This window comes from Balaenoptera borealis (assembly GCF_965194805.1).
Source record: "Balaenoptera borealis genome assembly, chromosome: 18".
In the NCBI taxonomy this organism is placed as follows: domain Eukaryota; kingdom Metazoa; phylum Chordata; class Mammalia; order Artiodactyla; family Balaenopteridae; genus Balaenoptera; species Balaenoptera borealis.
The window spans coordinates 1,238,559-1,254,446 of record NC_138877.1 but is presented as its reverse complement, the minus strand read 5'-3'; the positions used below and the strand labels follow the sequence as shown (position 1 = coordinate 1,254,446).

The 15,888-nt window shown below is 45.5% G+C and overlaps 1 protein-coding gene across 7 annotated transcripts in view; it reads left to right on the top strand.

Annotated features, from left to right (window-relative positions):
* Window positions 1-15,888, top strand: part of CPAP (centrosome assembly and centriole elongation protein) — a 61,509-nt gene that overhangs the window by 39,139 nt on the left and 6,482 nt on the right. For all 7 annotated transcript variants that reach the window (XM_082364904.1, XM_082364899.1, XM_082364900.1 and 4 more), the window contains 2 exons: window positions 8,285-8,527; window positions 11,698-11,782. In XM_082364904.1, coding sequence (XP_082221030.1) covers window positions 8,285-8,527; window positions 11,698-11,782 — 328 coding nt within the window. The remainder of the gene's footprint in view (window positions 1-8,284; window positions 8,528-11,697; window positions 11,783-15,888) is intronic.

The following is a 15,888-nucleotide window of genomic DNA, read 5'->3' as shown; positions in this document are numbered from 1 at the left end:
TTTGTTTCTATTTCATTTATTTCCGCTCTGATATTTATGATTTTTTTCTTCTGCTAACTTTGGGTTTTGTTTGTTCTTCTTTCTCTAGTTCCTTTAGGTGTAAGGTTAGATTGTTTATTTGAGATTTTTCTTCTTTCTTTAGGTAGGCTTGTATAGCTATAAACTTCCCTCTTAGAACTGCTTTTGCTGCATCCCATAGGTTTTGGATCGTCGTGTTTTCATTGTCATTTGTCTCTAGGTATTTTTTGATTTCCTTTTTGATTTCTTCAGTGATCTCTTGGTTATTTAGTAACGTATTGTTTAGCCTCCATGTTTGTGTGTTTTTTACGTTTTTTTCCCTGTAATTCATTTCTAATCTCATAGCGTTGTCAGAAAAGATGCTTGATATGATTTCAATTTTCTTAAATTTACTGAGGCTTTATTTGTGACCCAAGATGTGATCTATCCTGGAGAATGTTCCGTGCGCACTTGAGAAGAAAGTGTAATCTGCTGTTTTTGGTTGGAATGTCCTATATATATCAATTAAATCTATCTGGTCTATTGTGTCATTTAAAGCTTCTGTTTCCTTATTTATTTTCATTTTGGATGATCTGTCCATTGGTGTAAGTGAGGTGTTAAAGTCCCCCACTGTTATTGTGTTACTGTCGATTTCCTCTTTTATAGCTGTTAGCAGTTGCCTTATGTATTGAGGTGCTCCTATGTTGGGTGCATATATATTTATAATTGTTATATCTTCTTCTTGGATTGAGCCCTTGATCATTATGTAGTGTCCTTCCTTGTCTCTTGTAACATTCTTTATTTTAAAGTCTATTTTATCTGATATGAGTATAGCTTCTCCAGCTTTCTTTTGATTTCCATTTGCATAGAATATCTTTTTCCATCCCCTCACTTTTAGTCTGTATGTATCCCTAGGTCTGAAGTGGGTCTCTTGTAGACAGCATATATATTGGTCTTGTTTTTGTATCCATTCAGCAAGCCTGTGTCTTTTGGTTGGAGCATTTAATCCATTCACGTTTAAGGTAATTATCGATATGTATGTTCCTATGACCATTTTCTTAATTGTTTTGGGTTTCTTTTTCTAGGTCCTTTTCTACTCTTGTGTTTCCCACTTAGAGAAGTTCCTTTAGCATTTGTTGTAGAGCTGGTTTGGTGGTGCTGAATTCTCTTAGATTTTGCTTGTCTGTAAAGCTTTTGATTTCTCCATCAAATCTGAATGAGATCCTTGCCAGGTAGAGTAATCTTGGTTGTAGGTTCTTCCCTTTCATCCCTTTAAGTATATCATGCCACTCCCTTCTGGCTTGTAGAGTTTCCTCTGAGAAATCAGCTGTTAACCTTATGGGAGTTCCCTTGTATGTTATTTGTCGTTTTTCCCTTGCTGCTTTCAGTAATTTTTCTTTGTCTTTAATTTTTGCCTATTTGATTACTATGTGTCTCGGCGTGTTTCTCCTTGGGTTTATTCTGTATGGGACTCTCTGCGCTTCCTGGACTTGGGTGGCTATTTCCTTTCCCATGTTAGGGAAGTTTTCAACTATAATCTCTTCACATATTTCCTCTGGTCCTTTCTCTCTCTCTTCTCCTTCTGGGACCCGTATAATGTGAATGTTGTTGCGTTTAATGTTGTCCCAGAGGTCTCTTAGGCTGTCTTCATTTCTTTTCATTCTTTTTTCTTTATTCTGTTCTGCAGCAGTAAATTCGACCATTCTGTCTTCCAAGTCACTTATCTGTTCTTCTGCCTCAGTTATTCTGCTATTGATTCCTTCTAGTGTAGTTTTCATTTCAGTTATTGTATTGTTCATCTCTGTTTGTTTGTTCTTTAATTCTTTTAGGTCTTTGTTAAACATTTCTTGCATCTTCTCAGTCTTTGCCTCCATTCTTATTCCAAGGTCCTGGATCATCTTCACTGTCATTATTCTGAATTCTTTTTCTGGAAGGTTGCCTATCTCCACTTCATTTAGTTGTTTTTCTGGGGTTTTATCTTGTTCCTTCATCTGGTATATAGCCCTCTGCCTTTTCATCTTGTCTGTCTTTCTGTGAGTGTGGTTTTTGTTCCACAGGCTGCAGGGTTGTAGTTCTTCTTGCTTCTGCTGTCTGCCCTCTGGTGGATGAGGCTATCTAAGAGGCTTGTGTAAGTTTCCTGATGGGAGGGACTGGTGGTGGGTAGAGCTGAATGTTGCTCTGGTGGGCAGAGTTCAGTAAAACTTCAATCTGCTTGACTGTTGATGGGTGGGGCTGGGTTCCCTCCCTGTTGGTTGTTTGATCTGAGGGAACCCAACACTGGAGGCTACCTGGGCTCTTTGGCGGGGCTAATGGCAGACTCTGGGAGGGCTCACGCCAAGGAGTACTTCCCAGAACTTCTGCTGCCCGTGTCCTTGTCCCCATGGTGAACCACAGCCTCCCCCTGCCTCTTCAGGAGACCCTCCAACACTAGCAGGTAGGTCTGGTTCAGTCTCCTATGGGGTCACTGCTCCTTCCCCGGGGTCCCGATGCACACACTAATTTGTGTGTGCCCTCCAAGAGTGGAGTCTCTGTTTCCCACAGTCTTGTCGAAGTCCTGCAGTCAAATCCCACTAGGCTTCAAAGTCTGATTCTCTAGGAATTCCTCCTCCCGTTGCCGGACCCCCTGGTTGGGAAGCCTGACGTGGGGCTCAGAACCTTCACTCCAGTGGGTGGACTTCTGTGGTATAAGTGTTCTCCAGTCTATGAGTCACCCACCCAGCAGTTATGGGATTTGATTTTAGTGTGATTGCACCCCTCCTACCGTCTCATTGTGGCTTCTCCTTTGTCTTTGGATGTGGGGTATCTTTTCTGGTGAGTTCCAGTGTCTTCCTGTCGATGATTGTCCAGCAGCTAGTTATGATTCTGGTGTTCTCGCAAGAGGGAGTGAGAGCACGTCCTTCTACTCCGCCATCTTGGTCTCCAGTCTTTCAGTGGAGGTGGGCATCATCCAATCATTGAGGGCCATAATGAGCAGTAGAGCCAAAGCAGCAGTCAGAAAAGTCAGGCTCATGCAAACCTTTGGTCTTGGTGAGTTAATCACGATGCTCCCAGGGCCTTATCTCCAAGCTCGGAAACTCCACGCTCCAGAGACCCTCCTTTGGAAGCGCTGCCTCCCCTTCTGCACCTGGAAGGCAGATTCTTAACCACTGGACCACCAAGGACGTCCCTGAATTTCTTTTAAATAGTCTATAATATAGGTTACTATTATAATCTATAATAATACAAATTTGGCGTGGTTTTTTTGTGTGCGTTAACACTTCACATATTTTAAGCAGTAGCCAAAACCAAATTTAGCTATCAGAAAACTTTTTTACTGAATTTAAAACCATAGCCTAAAATATCTGCACAATGAGTTTGTCATTCATTTTTCTTGTTTCTGAATCTCCTAGGAGTATAGCAGTACTGACTTGATACATTGCGATGTTATCAGAATCTTATGAGATTAAAAAAATAACCAACCTTCTCAGACCACCCAATATGTTTGACTACCCAGTAAGATTGATTTCCTGCACCTTTTCCTCTTTCTCATAGCTGAGGACCTGATTACTTCTTCCAAAGTGATTCAAACCAGAGCAGAAAAGCTTTCTTGCTGTAGTTTGACTTTATTATATGTGAATAACTCATAAATTTTACTCTCTTGTAACCTGGTGCCTCTCCCTCAGGAAATGTATCCTCTCCTCTGTGAACCTGTTCTGTCCAGTCTGCTAGCCATTAGCCGCATGTGGCTACTTAAATTTAAGTTAGTTGAAATTAAGTAAAACTAAAAATTCAGTTTCTCAGTCACATTAGCCACATTTCAAGTGCTTGATAGTCACGGGTGGCTGGTAGCTGTCACGTTGGACAGTGCGGGTCTAGGACACACCCACCGTTGCAGAAAGCCTTGGGCAGTGTTGGTCTAGAGGCCTCACCTCCTGAAGATGGGGGTGGGAGTGGAGAATTGTCATGAGACGTTTCTGTCCTCCTGGAATTTACATTTATAGCCTGCCGCAGACTCAGGTTGCTCTAACTAATTATCACAGTTCCTATTGATAATCAGTTGGTCCCAACTTGACCAGTGGGAACCCTTTAAGTACATTAGCTTCCTTGTCCTTTAGCATTGCTGTTGCTTTGAATTTTCAAAAGTTATCCCTGCTTTCTGTGATAATCGATTACTTCAGACCACCTGGTGTTTTGTGTTTCTCCCCCCTCAAACCTGCCGCAGATCTGAAATCAGCTGTCTGTGAGGAGGCCTCTTCCTTTCATCTTAGCATTTGGGTCTGCCTGAGGGTGGGCGCAGGGTCTCAGTGCCCCCCTTTCTGTTGGAGCCTGTGGTGGCGACAGGGCTGGGGGCACAGGCCTTTCTGAGGTCATGAGTTCCCACTGACTTTTGTGTCTTAGTCACGTATTATTCCGAATTTCATACCGTGAGGTTTCTTTGACCACTTGCACACTGGTGTTCAGTCAGACCTCCGCTGACCACAGACCTGCGTGTCTGTTTCCTCATCCAGCAGATATTTAAGGGCCCATGACTTGCGAGGTGCTGTGGTGAGCTGGCCAGCTTTGCTTTGGGTGTTTCAAACTTAACTCACCCCGTCCCTACTGAATCTGCCTTTCCTTCTGACTTTTTGCACATTCACTCAGGCTGGAAATCTGGACACCTTCACTTTCAAATCCCGTCAGACAATAAGTTCCTTTGACTTTACCTCCTCTATAACTTTTTTACCCTGACCCTTTCTCTCCCTCCCGCCTCTTTTCTTGTCTGACCTGTGTTTGCCCTGATCTCTTAGCTTCAGTGTCTGTCTTGTTCCCTTCCTCCAGCACCCGCCGGCTTCCTCCTGGGGTAGAATGCAGACCCTCAGCCTGCCGTGCTGGACACTGCATAGCCTCTCTGCCAGCCCTTTTTCCGTCTTCACCTTTGTATACGTTCTCTAATAGTAACCTTTCTCTTTCTGCTTATTGGGTCTTTTAGTGAAAACGGGCTTCAGTGAGCTTATTTTGATGTTGTTTCCCACGGCTTTAAGACCGGAGAGCCTCTTTCCCCCTAGTTACTAATGCTTGCAAACTCCAGCTGTTATTTTAAACCCTATTTCCTAGCCTTTTGTGACCAAGTCCATAATATTTGTCACTCCTTTTATTACTCTGACCCCAGTAACCTTTTATTCCCATTAGGACTTTCAAACCAGCTGGTCTTACTTACCTTCTTGTGTCCTTCAACCCCAGAGTCTGTCGCTGTAATCATTACTTTAAATGTATTCTGTGCTCCCTTTTCCCCAGTGGTCATATTTTGTGTGGCAAAACTACATCCCTGGCATTTCCTGCCTACGCCACCTCTGTGCCCATAGCACTTAATTTAGCTGGAAGAGCAATGCCACGGGGAGCAGGCTCCCTTTAAGTCGTTAGCACAGCCCGAGGCGGGCCTGTCGTGCTCTGTCCCCTCCCACCCCACACCCTGGAGGACTGCGCCATAGTCCTGTACGCGGACCTCCCACGCTGTGGCCTCGCGCTCCCCCGAAGGCCCTGCTTCGGCCTGGCTGAGGACTTGCCCCTGGTCCTCCCCTCGGGGCCGCCTCGTGCACACGAGGTCCCACGCGGCGCTGCCCCCCGCCCCCGCCGTCCATCCTCACGCCGCTGGACCTTCCGCTCAGTGTACACGCTTGCTGGACCGTGACGCCACGCCCCCTGTCGGCCACACCCCTCTTCCTTTGTTCTTCGCGGCAGATGCCTCGAAAGTGTTCTCTTTATCTCTGCCTCCAAATCTTCTCTTGTTTTCGCTGTGCTTTCGTTGGGCTTCCGTCCACACTGCTGCTCTGAACCCGCTCCTGTGGCACTGCCAGCCCCCCTCCCAGGACAGCCCCCCTCCCAGGACAGCCCCGGCGGCAGTTTAGCAGCTCCTGGGTCCCGGGGCGCCGGATGCTCGGGTTACCGTCTTGTCTCCTCTTGCTTTTCCTCCTCTTTAACTTCATGGTGGAGTTCATCCAGCAGGGAGGCCGATCTGTCCTTCCTCGATGGTCTTGTCTGGTTTCCTGGCTTAAATAATGCTTAATATGCTGAAGGCTCCCGGACGTCAGCCCTGGCCTGGACCTCTCTCTGCCTGGCCAATGTGTCTGACCGGCGGCTGGACGCCTCACATCCCCTGTCCCATCACCCTCCCCGGCCATCTCCAGCTCGGGCCAGAAATTAGAGTCCTTCTCTTTCCTTTCTCCTACACCCCATGCTGTTCTGTCAGAACACCTGCCCAGATCTGAGTTTCCATGTCCGAGTTACTGGACTCGCCGGCTGCCCGGCCTGTTCTTGCCCTTGTCCCCGTGGTTTCTCCCCACACAGTGGCCAGCGATCCTTCCTGAAGGCAGTCAGGCCACGTCCCCTCTGCTTGCAGCCCTTCCACGACTCCACTTTTTTCTTGTAATAAGAGCCCCAGCCCTTACGATGGCCTCGAGTTCCTATAAGAGCTGGTGTCTTTCTGCCTTTTTCACGTCATCTACAGCCCTCCCCAGCTGGCTGGCCTCTTGCTGTTGTGCGGCTGGGCTGGCACCTTTCTTCGTGGTGTGTCCGCCGGTGCTTCTGGGAACGTGCGCCGCCGGTGCTTCTGGGAACGTGCGTCGCCGGTGCTTCTGGGAACGTGCGTGCCCGGGCAGCCAGCACGCAGCGTGTCCTCTGCCCCTCAGCACGCCGTTCGCCGAGGCTCCCGTGGTTGGGACCACGGCTGGCCTTCTGCACGCGCCTCCTGCCCAGCAGCCTTGACCCCTCCCGCCTGCTCTGCTTCTCTCCCCGGCCCCTGCCACCTCCTAACAGAAGTCCCCTGCGATCCGTGTTTCGTTCTTTGTATTCAAGGACTTTAACAGTACCTGATAGATAGTAGATATGTTATAAATATTGCTTTTGCATTTTTAAGTTTATTGAGGAATAATTGAAATACGTAACTATGTATTAAAGTATGCAGTGTGATGATTTGATATACGTATGCACTGTGGAATAATGACCACAGTCAAGTTGACTCTGCGTGTGTGTGCGTGTGTGTGCGTGTGTGTGCGTGTGGTGCGAACACTTAAGAAAGATCTGCTCTCAGCGGTTTTCAGCTCTACAACACAGTGCTATTAACTAGTCACCATGCTGTACATTGGCTCCTCAGAACTTATTCTTCCTGTAACTCAGAGTTTGTATCCTTTGACCTGTATCTCCCCATTTCCCTCTCCCCCCAGCCCCTGGAAACCACCGTTCTGTTCTTTGAAGTTAGCTTTTTTCCCCCTAAGATTCTACATATAAGTGATGCCATATAGCATTTGTCTACCTCTGACTTATCTGGCTTTGAACTCTTACCTCATTTAGACTTAACGCGTTACCGTTTTAGTAGTAACGAGTTTATTTTCCTGCACGATGGCAGTGGTTGCCAGTTAGACATCGCTCGTCTCTCGGTTGCACCCACAATGTATAAATAGGAGGGCAGGCGCTCAGGAAGGTAATGACCTTGCTCCAAGCGCTTGCGAGGCACAGAGCTCAGCCGGGTGCACAGCCACCTCTGTGGTGTTACACCCTGAGCAGGAGCCCTTTGAGCCCTAGTTTCTCCCTCTGCTGCCCGCGCCGCTCTGCTGACTGTCGTGAGTCTTCCGAGAGGGTGGGTGGTATCCAGGCACACGCGTGTTCGTGAGGCAGGCTCGGCCCGAGGGGGCTCCCAGCTGCTGGAGACGCTTTCTTGCTTCTGTCTAAACTTTCCTCCACTCTCAGTCACTCGCCATAACTTGTACCCAGGTGGGTGCAGGTGACTGACTTCTGTTCATACAGTTGCAAATAGCTTCCAGGCGTTTCCAGGAGTTTCTGCACTTATGTCATGCGGTCCGTCTGAAACAACTCATTTTCTTAGACCCGGTTCTTCTCATGGATTCCAGAGAGACCCAGTTTCAGGGCTGGGTGTTCGGACTTGGACTCTTGTGTTCCTTTTTCTTCTGCTCTTGCTTCAGTTGGTCATGGATTCCTGTTACTGTTTTCTTCACCAGATGACCCCATTCATCTCTTTCTGTTTCACTTGCTGTCTGAGCTTAGACCTTTGTTACCTCATGGCCGTGTAATGTGCTGGCTCTTAAGTGGTGTCTGCCTCCTCTTTCTCCTGACTTCTGGATGGCATGAGGTGAGACTCTAGCCTGAACCCCATTCCTTTTCCTGAGAAACCCAGTGTCACTGACATGAGTTTAGCTAAGGCTTCCCTTTTCTGCTGTCTGTGATAGGCTGGCAATTCTGTTTTGCTGATGTGTCTTGTCTCTTCTCTTGCATTGTTTCAGTTCTAGTAATGCTTTTTTCCCCCTCGCCCCGAGAGGCTTTGAAGCAGCAGATAGCAGATTTACAGGAAGATTTGAAAAGAAAGGAAGCAAAATGGTCCAGTACACATGGCCGCCTTAGAAGCCAGATAGAAATGTTGGTCAAAGAGAACACAGACCTCCGGGAGGAAATAAAAGTGATGGAACGATTCCGACTAGATGCCTGGAAGAAAGCTGAAGCCACTGAGAGCAGCACCAGGACGGTTCAGTGTGTGACGGCCTCGAGAAGAGACGGGTCCACGGTAGGTTTCGTCACGTTGGGGAGTGCTAAGTATTTGAGCAGTCCGATTCGTAGAAGCAAAGTAGAAGGGGGGGTGCCAGGGCTGGGGGAGGGGAGAATGAGAAGCTGTTGGTACATCTTAACATGGTTAAGATGGTGATTTTGTGTTATGTGTATTTTACCACAATTAAATACTTCTGTGCATCGCTATACAGTTTTCAAATTCATTTTTATAATTCTTATAAAGGAATTATAACACAATAGGCAGGTAATCTCAGTTAAAACAGGTAAGTAAAATTTTTGCAGAGATTTTTTTTTTTTTTTTTTGCATATGATCCTTTTAAATCAAGTATTTGTTTTTTTATTCATCTGTATTCACAACTGTGATGTGCCAGTCACGGCTTTGAGGCACTGGAGATCAAGCAATGACTAAAACAGACAAACTTGCTTGTCCTCTTGGAGCTTGGACTCCAGCCGTGGGAGAAAGATGAGTGAAGCATATGGTGTGGGAAGTAGTGGCGAGAACTCGGGAGGGAAAGCGAGGAGGTGGGATCACTGCGGGGGGGAGGGTGTTGCAGTTTATACAGGACGGCTGGGGAGGCCCTCCTGAGAAAGCGACGTTGGAATAGTGGCCCGAAGAGGGCGCAGTGAGCCAGGCTGAGACGTGGGCCCGGAGCCCCGAGGCCGGGAGGAGCAGAGCAGGGGATGGGATCAGAGACGGGCTCGAGGGTGGTGGGTGCCGCTTTCGTTAGGCCTTAGTAACTACCTGTGAGCATTGTCTTTTCCCTCTGAGAGAGACGGGGAGCCCTTGGAGGGCTTGGATGGAAGGGGTGGCCGCCGCCTCTGTTTTGGTGAGCCCACCCTCCCTGCTGTAGACGTACGAGTGGCCTGAAGTAGGCGTTTGGGCGCCATCAGGACACCAGCTGGGGGATTGCTGCAGGTGGATGGGGTTTAGTCATGAACTGGGGATGGGGTGTGACAGCAGGAGAGGGGGCGGGAACGGCTTCCAAGTTGAGTGTGGTTTTTTTGGCCCTTTACCCTGAGTCCCCACAAGAAGAGAGCACGCTTTTCCTGGGGGTGTGGGTTTTGGTTAGGAGCTCAGGTTAGATCAGGTGAGCTTGAAATGCCTACTAGACATCAGGTGGACATCAGGTGGGGCTGTGCGTGTATCCAGAGAAGCTCAGGTCAGAGCGAGAAGTTTGGGGCCCTCGGAATGTGTTGGAGAGATCACTCGGGCTGAAGGCGTGGACGGGGAAGGGTCCCGGGTCCTGGCCAGGTTGTGAGAAGACGGCGGGGAGGAGAATGAACCCGAGTCTGAAGTAAAGGAGGCCATTGTGGTGTCCTGAGGGCCAAATAAAGCAGCAGAGAGGCCGGTGCCCCAGAGGCTGCTGCTGAGTAAGCGGGGGACTGAAGGTGGGTCGTCGGATACGCCGGGTAAAAGCCTGACCGGGTAAGAGAGCGAGAGGTTTCAGGCAGAGTATAAAGCTTTGTGGAGAAGTTTTGCAGTAACAGTAAAGAAATGGGGCAGTAGCTGTAGGGGAAGTAGTTTTTGTTTTTGTTTTTTTTTAAGATGGGAAAATCAACACGTGCTTATGTATTGGTAGGATTGATTCAGTAGGAAAATACGGATGCAGGAGAGAGTGGGCGGGTTGCCGAAGCTGCGAGCACGAAGGAGAGGAGACCGGGTTTAGGGGGAGTGGAGGCGCCTGCCCGGCCGGGAGCTCGACGTCCGTGCCTGGTGACGGGGCCTCAGCTGTGGACCTGGGGCTGGACGTGTGGGGTCCGTTGGTGGGACGTTCCCCCTTAACCCTCTAGCTTCCCTTGGGGAATGGGGGCTCGGGCATCTGCTGAGAGTGAGGACAGAGGACACTCTGGGAGGCTGGAGGCGGTGGATCGGGGTCCACGAGAGTGGAGAGCAAAGGGTGAAGTGTGGTCTGACTCCTGGGCTGCACTAGGGGCCCACGCAGGTTAGAGATTATATGTTTCAAGTGGGAATTGTTTGCGTTATTTTTTCTTTTTCAGCTTTTTGGGTGTAGGGTGGTGGAGAGTACTGTTGATATTTTAGCAGAAGTGTGGTCATCCAGGTGAATCCCACAGAGTGAGAGGGGCTGGAAGTTGACAGTATGTAAATACAGCAGGAGTGCCTGCAGTGAACCATGAATTCAGGCTGCTCAAGGAGGGCATAGGTTTTGGGGGACACAGAAAACATGTGGATCAGTGAATTGTGGGACCCTGTAGGCTGTAAGCATTGTTGGAGTGAGGGTCTCAGAGGGATGCGCTGGAAGGACGGGACATGGTAGTCAGAAGATGGAATTCTCCCCCCCGAACATTTTATTATGAAAGCTGCCCCAAATAAAGTTGAAAGAATAGTATGATGAACACCTGAATCCTCACCTAGATCCAACCATTGTTCACATTTTGCCATATTGCTGTATAGGTATTTTGCTGAACCATTTGAAGGTAATTGCAGAAATTGTGGCAACTCACCCCTAAATACTGTGGCACTTTATTAAATGGCACTGGCTTTTTGGATAATTTTTAATTATTTTGTACAATGTCCCACATTCTGGATTCGAATGCTTTGAAATTGATATTTTTGCAGTTCTTAATAATTGCAGATATTGATGATGACTAGTTCTAGACTTTGTCCATTGGAGCGCATGGCCAGGGTGGGAGAGAACAGGTCTAGAGATGGCAGCTAAGGTATTGGGGTGGCTTCTCCTGGCAAGCGGGGTACACAGACATGAGACTTGCTGGGGCAGGGGTGGGTAGGGAGGAGAGAAGGAGATCTGGTTGGAGGTGGTGGTGGGGAGCAAGGAGGACATCCACCTTGACCTCTAAACCTGGGGGCTGCGGAACGGACAGTGTGAGCAGTCTTCTGCTGTCTGACCATGAGTTCCTCTCCTCTCCTCTGGCCGCTCTGGTAACAGTCACAAAAAACTGTTCTGTTTTACATTGTCTGTTATGCCTTCACTTGAGGAATGCATGTATTTCCAGAGGCGGCATGTGCGTGTGTGTGTAGTTCATTCCTAGTAGCAGCTTGTTCACTCTGGCCTGTAGCAGTAAACGAAAACAGCATAAATGAACACACTTAAAACATTCCCATTGCAAGCTGAGTTCCGTTAGTTTCATTCCTTGTACTAATGTGTAAGCTATTACTAATTTTATATTCAAAATTTTCTCATACTATAGAAGTCATCAGTTCGATTTCAGAAGAGTCAAGTTTCTTCAGGAACCCAGGTAGAAAAGTACAAAAAAAACTATTTGCCAACACAAGGTAAGATAGTTGCATGATCTTTTTATAAAATATTTCAGGAATTTAAAGAGTGGAGAATTTATACCCAACTTAAGAAATAAAACATTGTAGATATAATTGAAGCCCCTGTGTGTCCTACTCCCAGCTAATGTGCACCCTGACAGCACTCCCTTCTTATTTTTCATTCTTTTACTACATTGTGTCCATAAATCAATATAGTGTTGTTTCATAGTCCATCCCTCTGCAGTTTGCTGCTTTCTCAGTATTTTAAGACCTACCCTCATTAATACATATAAACTGTAGCTGTACAGATCCCATGTGTATTTGCCACCGTATATTTTCTTGTTGGTGGGCATTCAGGTTTTCCCCCTGTTTGTCAGAGAATGAAAAGGGCTGCAGAACAAGTCTCGGTCTTGTGAGTTTCTCTCGGACACATGGCAGGAGTAGGCTATTGGGTCACATCAGGTTTGTGCCACTTTAGGAGGCTTTCCCTTTGCAAAGCGGTTACCAGTTTCTTTTTATACTGTCAGCAGAACATGCTCTTTGTGCCTGCCAACACTTGATCTGCTCAGACTTTATATAATTTTGGCTAGTCAGATGGGTGTGAAATGGTGGGCCAGTGTAATATGCATTTCCCTGATGACTCATGAGGTAATGTGAGCATCTTTTCATATTTAGTGGACATTTGGGTTTCCTCTTTTGTGAATTGCCTGTTCATTTCTTTTGCCCATTTAAAACTCTGTGTGTTTGTGTATGTGTGTATATGTTTTTCCGTATTGAAGTTAGTTATTCTGCATACTAATCCTTTGTCATTTGTAAGCACTGCCAATATCTTCTGCCAATCTGTATGTAGCTTTTTGGTTTGTGGGTTTTTTAAAAAAATAAATTTATTTATTTTTGGCTGCGTTGGGTCTTCGTTGCTGCGCACGGGCTTTCTCTAGTTGTGGTGAGCGGAGGCTACTCTTCGTTGCGGTGCGCGGGCTTCTCATTGTGGTGGCTTCTCTTGTTGCGGAGCACGGGCTCTAGGCACGCGGGCTTCAGTAGTTGTGGCGCGTGGGCTTCAGTAGTTGTAGCACACGGGCTCAGTAGTGGCGCACGGGCTTAGTTGCTCCGCGGCATGTGGGATCTTCCCGGACCAGGGCTCGAACCTTTATCCCGTGCATTGGCAGGTGTATTCTTAACCACTGTGCCACCAGGGAAGTCCCTGGTTTGTGTTTTTTATATACATGTTTTTCCTTTTAATATCGAAGTTAATCAATTTTTTTAAAAAATGGTTTTTGCTTTTCGTGACTGAGATATCCTTCTCAATTGTCAGGTCACAAATACGCTATTTTCTCCCATGAACTTTTGTTTTCACAACTGGGTCTTTAAGATCTACCTGGCATTTTTAGAAATTATTTCTGTGAATTAAATTTATAAAAGTGGATATAACATATGCAGTTTGGCAGTTATAAAGGAAATACTTGGGTAACCACTGCCTAGATAAATAGATTAGCAGCATCCCAGAACTGACCCCTCCATGATTATATTACATTGCTTTCCCTTGTAGTTTCTGCTTTCATAGGTACAGCTCTAAAAAAATGTTTTACTTGTTTTTGAGCTTTCTGAATAGAGTTGTACTGTATGTATTCCATTGTCTTCTTTCACTACCTAGTTTTTTTTTTAATACATCTTTATTGCAGTATAATTGCTTCACAATGCTGTTTCTGTTGTACAACAAAGTGATTCAGCCATATGCATACATATGTCCCAGTATCCCCTCCCTCTTCAGCCTCCCTCCCATCCTCCCTATCCCACCCCTCTAGGTCATCGCAAAGCATCGAGCCCATCTCCTTCTGCTATGCTGCTGTGTCTCACCAGCCAACTGTTTTACATTTAGTAATGTATACATGTCGATGCTACTCTTACTTCACCCCAGCTTCGCCCTCCCACCCCATGTCCTCAAGCCCATTTTCTATGTCTACCTCTTTATTCCTGCCCTACAACTAGGTTCATTGGTACCGTTTTTTTTTTTTTTAGATTCCATATATATGCATTAGCATACGGTATTTGTTTTTCTCTTTCTGACTTACTTCACTCTGTATGACAGTCTCTAGGTCCATCCACCTCACTACAAATAACTCAATTTCGTTTCTTTTTATGGCTGAGTAATATTCTACTGTATATATGTGCCACATCTTCTTTATCCATTCATCTGTCAGTGGACACTGAGGTTGCTTCCATGTCCTGGCTATTGTAAATAGAGCTGCAGTGAAGATTGTGGTACATGACTCTTTTTGAATTATGGTTTTCTCAGGGTATATGACCAGCAGTGGGATTGCTGGGTCGTATGGTAGTTCTATTTTTAGTACTTTAAGGAACCTCCATATTGTTCTCCATAGTGGCTGTATCAATTTACATTCCCATCAACAGTGCCAGAGGGTTCCCCTTTCTCCACACCCTCTCCAGCATTTATTGTTTGTAGATTTTTTCATGGTGGCCATTCTGACGGGTGTGAGGTGATACCTCATGGTAGTTTTGATTTGCATTTCTCTAATGATTAATGATGCTGAGCATTCTTTCATGTGTTTGTTGGCAATCTGTATATCTTCTTTGGAGAAATGTCTGTTTAGGTCTTTTGCCCGTTTTTGGATTGGGTTGTTTGTTTTTTTTAATATTGAGCTGCATGAGCTGCTTGTAAATTTTGGAGTTTAATCCTTTGTCAGTTGCTTCATTTGCAAATATTTTCTCCCATTCTGAGGGTTGTCTTTTGGTCTTGTTTATGGTTTCCTTTGCTGTGCAAAAGCATTTAAGTTTCATTAGGTCCCATTTGTTTATTTTTGTTTTTATTTGTTTCTCTAGGAGGTGGGTCAAAAAGGATCTTGCTGTGATTTATGTCATAGAGTGTTCTGCCTATGTTTTCCTCTAAGAGTTTTATAGTGTCTGGCCTTACATCTAGGTTTTTAATCCATTTTGAGTTTATTTTTGTGTATGGTGTTAGGGAGTGTTCTAATTTCATTCTTTTACATGTAGCTGTCCAGTTTTCCCAACACCACTTATTGAAGAGGCTGTTTTTTCTCCATTGTATGTCCTTGCCTCCTTTATCAAAGATAAGGTGACCATATGTGTGTGGGCTTATCTCTAGGCTTTCTATCCTGTTCCATTGACCTTTATTTCTGTTTTTGTGCCAGTACCATACTGTCTTGATTACTGTAGCTTTGTGGTATAGTGTGAAGTCTGGGAGCCTGATTCCTCCATCTCCGTTTTTCTTTCTCCAGATCACTTTGGCTATTCGGGGTCTTTTGTGTCCATACAAATTGTAAAATTTTTTGTTTTAATTCTGTGAAGAATGCCATTGGTAGTTTGATAAGGATTGCATTGAATCTGTAGATTGCTTTGGGTAGTATAGTCATTTTCACAATATTGATTCTTCCACTCCAAGAACATGGTATATTTCTCCATCTGTTTATGTCATCTTTGATTTCTTTCATCAGTATTTTATAGTTTTCTGAGTACAAGTCTTTTTCTCCTTAGGTAGGTTTATTCCTAGGTATTTTATTCTTTTTGTTGCGATGGTAAATGGGATTGTTTCCTTAATTTCTCTGATTTTTTGTTGTTAGTGTATAGGAATGCCAGAGATTTCTGTGCATTAATTTTGTATCCTGCAACCTTACCAAATTCATTGATTAGTTCTAGTAGTTTTCTGGTGGCATCTTTAGGATTTTCCATGTATAGTATCATGTCATCTGCAAAAAGTGACAGTTTTACTTCTTCTTTTCCAATTTGTATTCCTTTTATTTCTTTTTCTTCTCTGATTGCCATGGCTAGGACTTCCAAAACTATGTTGAATAATAGCCGTGAGAGTGGACATCCTTGTCTTGTTCCTGATCTTAGTGGAAATGCTTTCAGTGTTTCACCTTTGAGTATGATGTTGGCTGTGGGTTTGTCATATATGGCCTTTATTATGTTGAGGTAGGTTCCCTCTTTGCCCATTTTCTGGAGAGTTTTTATCATAAATGGGTGTTGAATTTTGTCAAAAGCTTTTTCTGCATCTATTGAGATGATCATATGGTTTTTATTCTTCAGTTTGTTAATATGGTGTATCACATTGATTGATTTGCGTATACTGAAGAATCCTTGCATCCCTG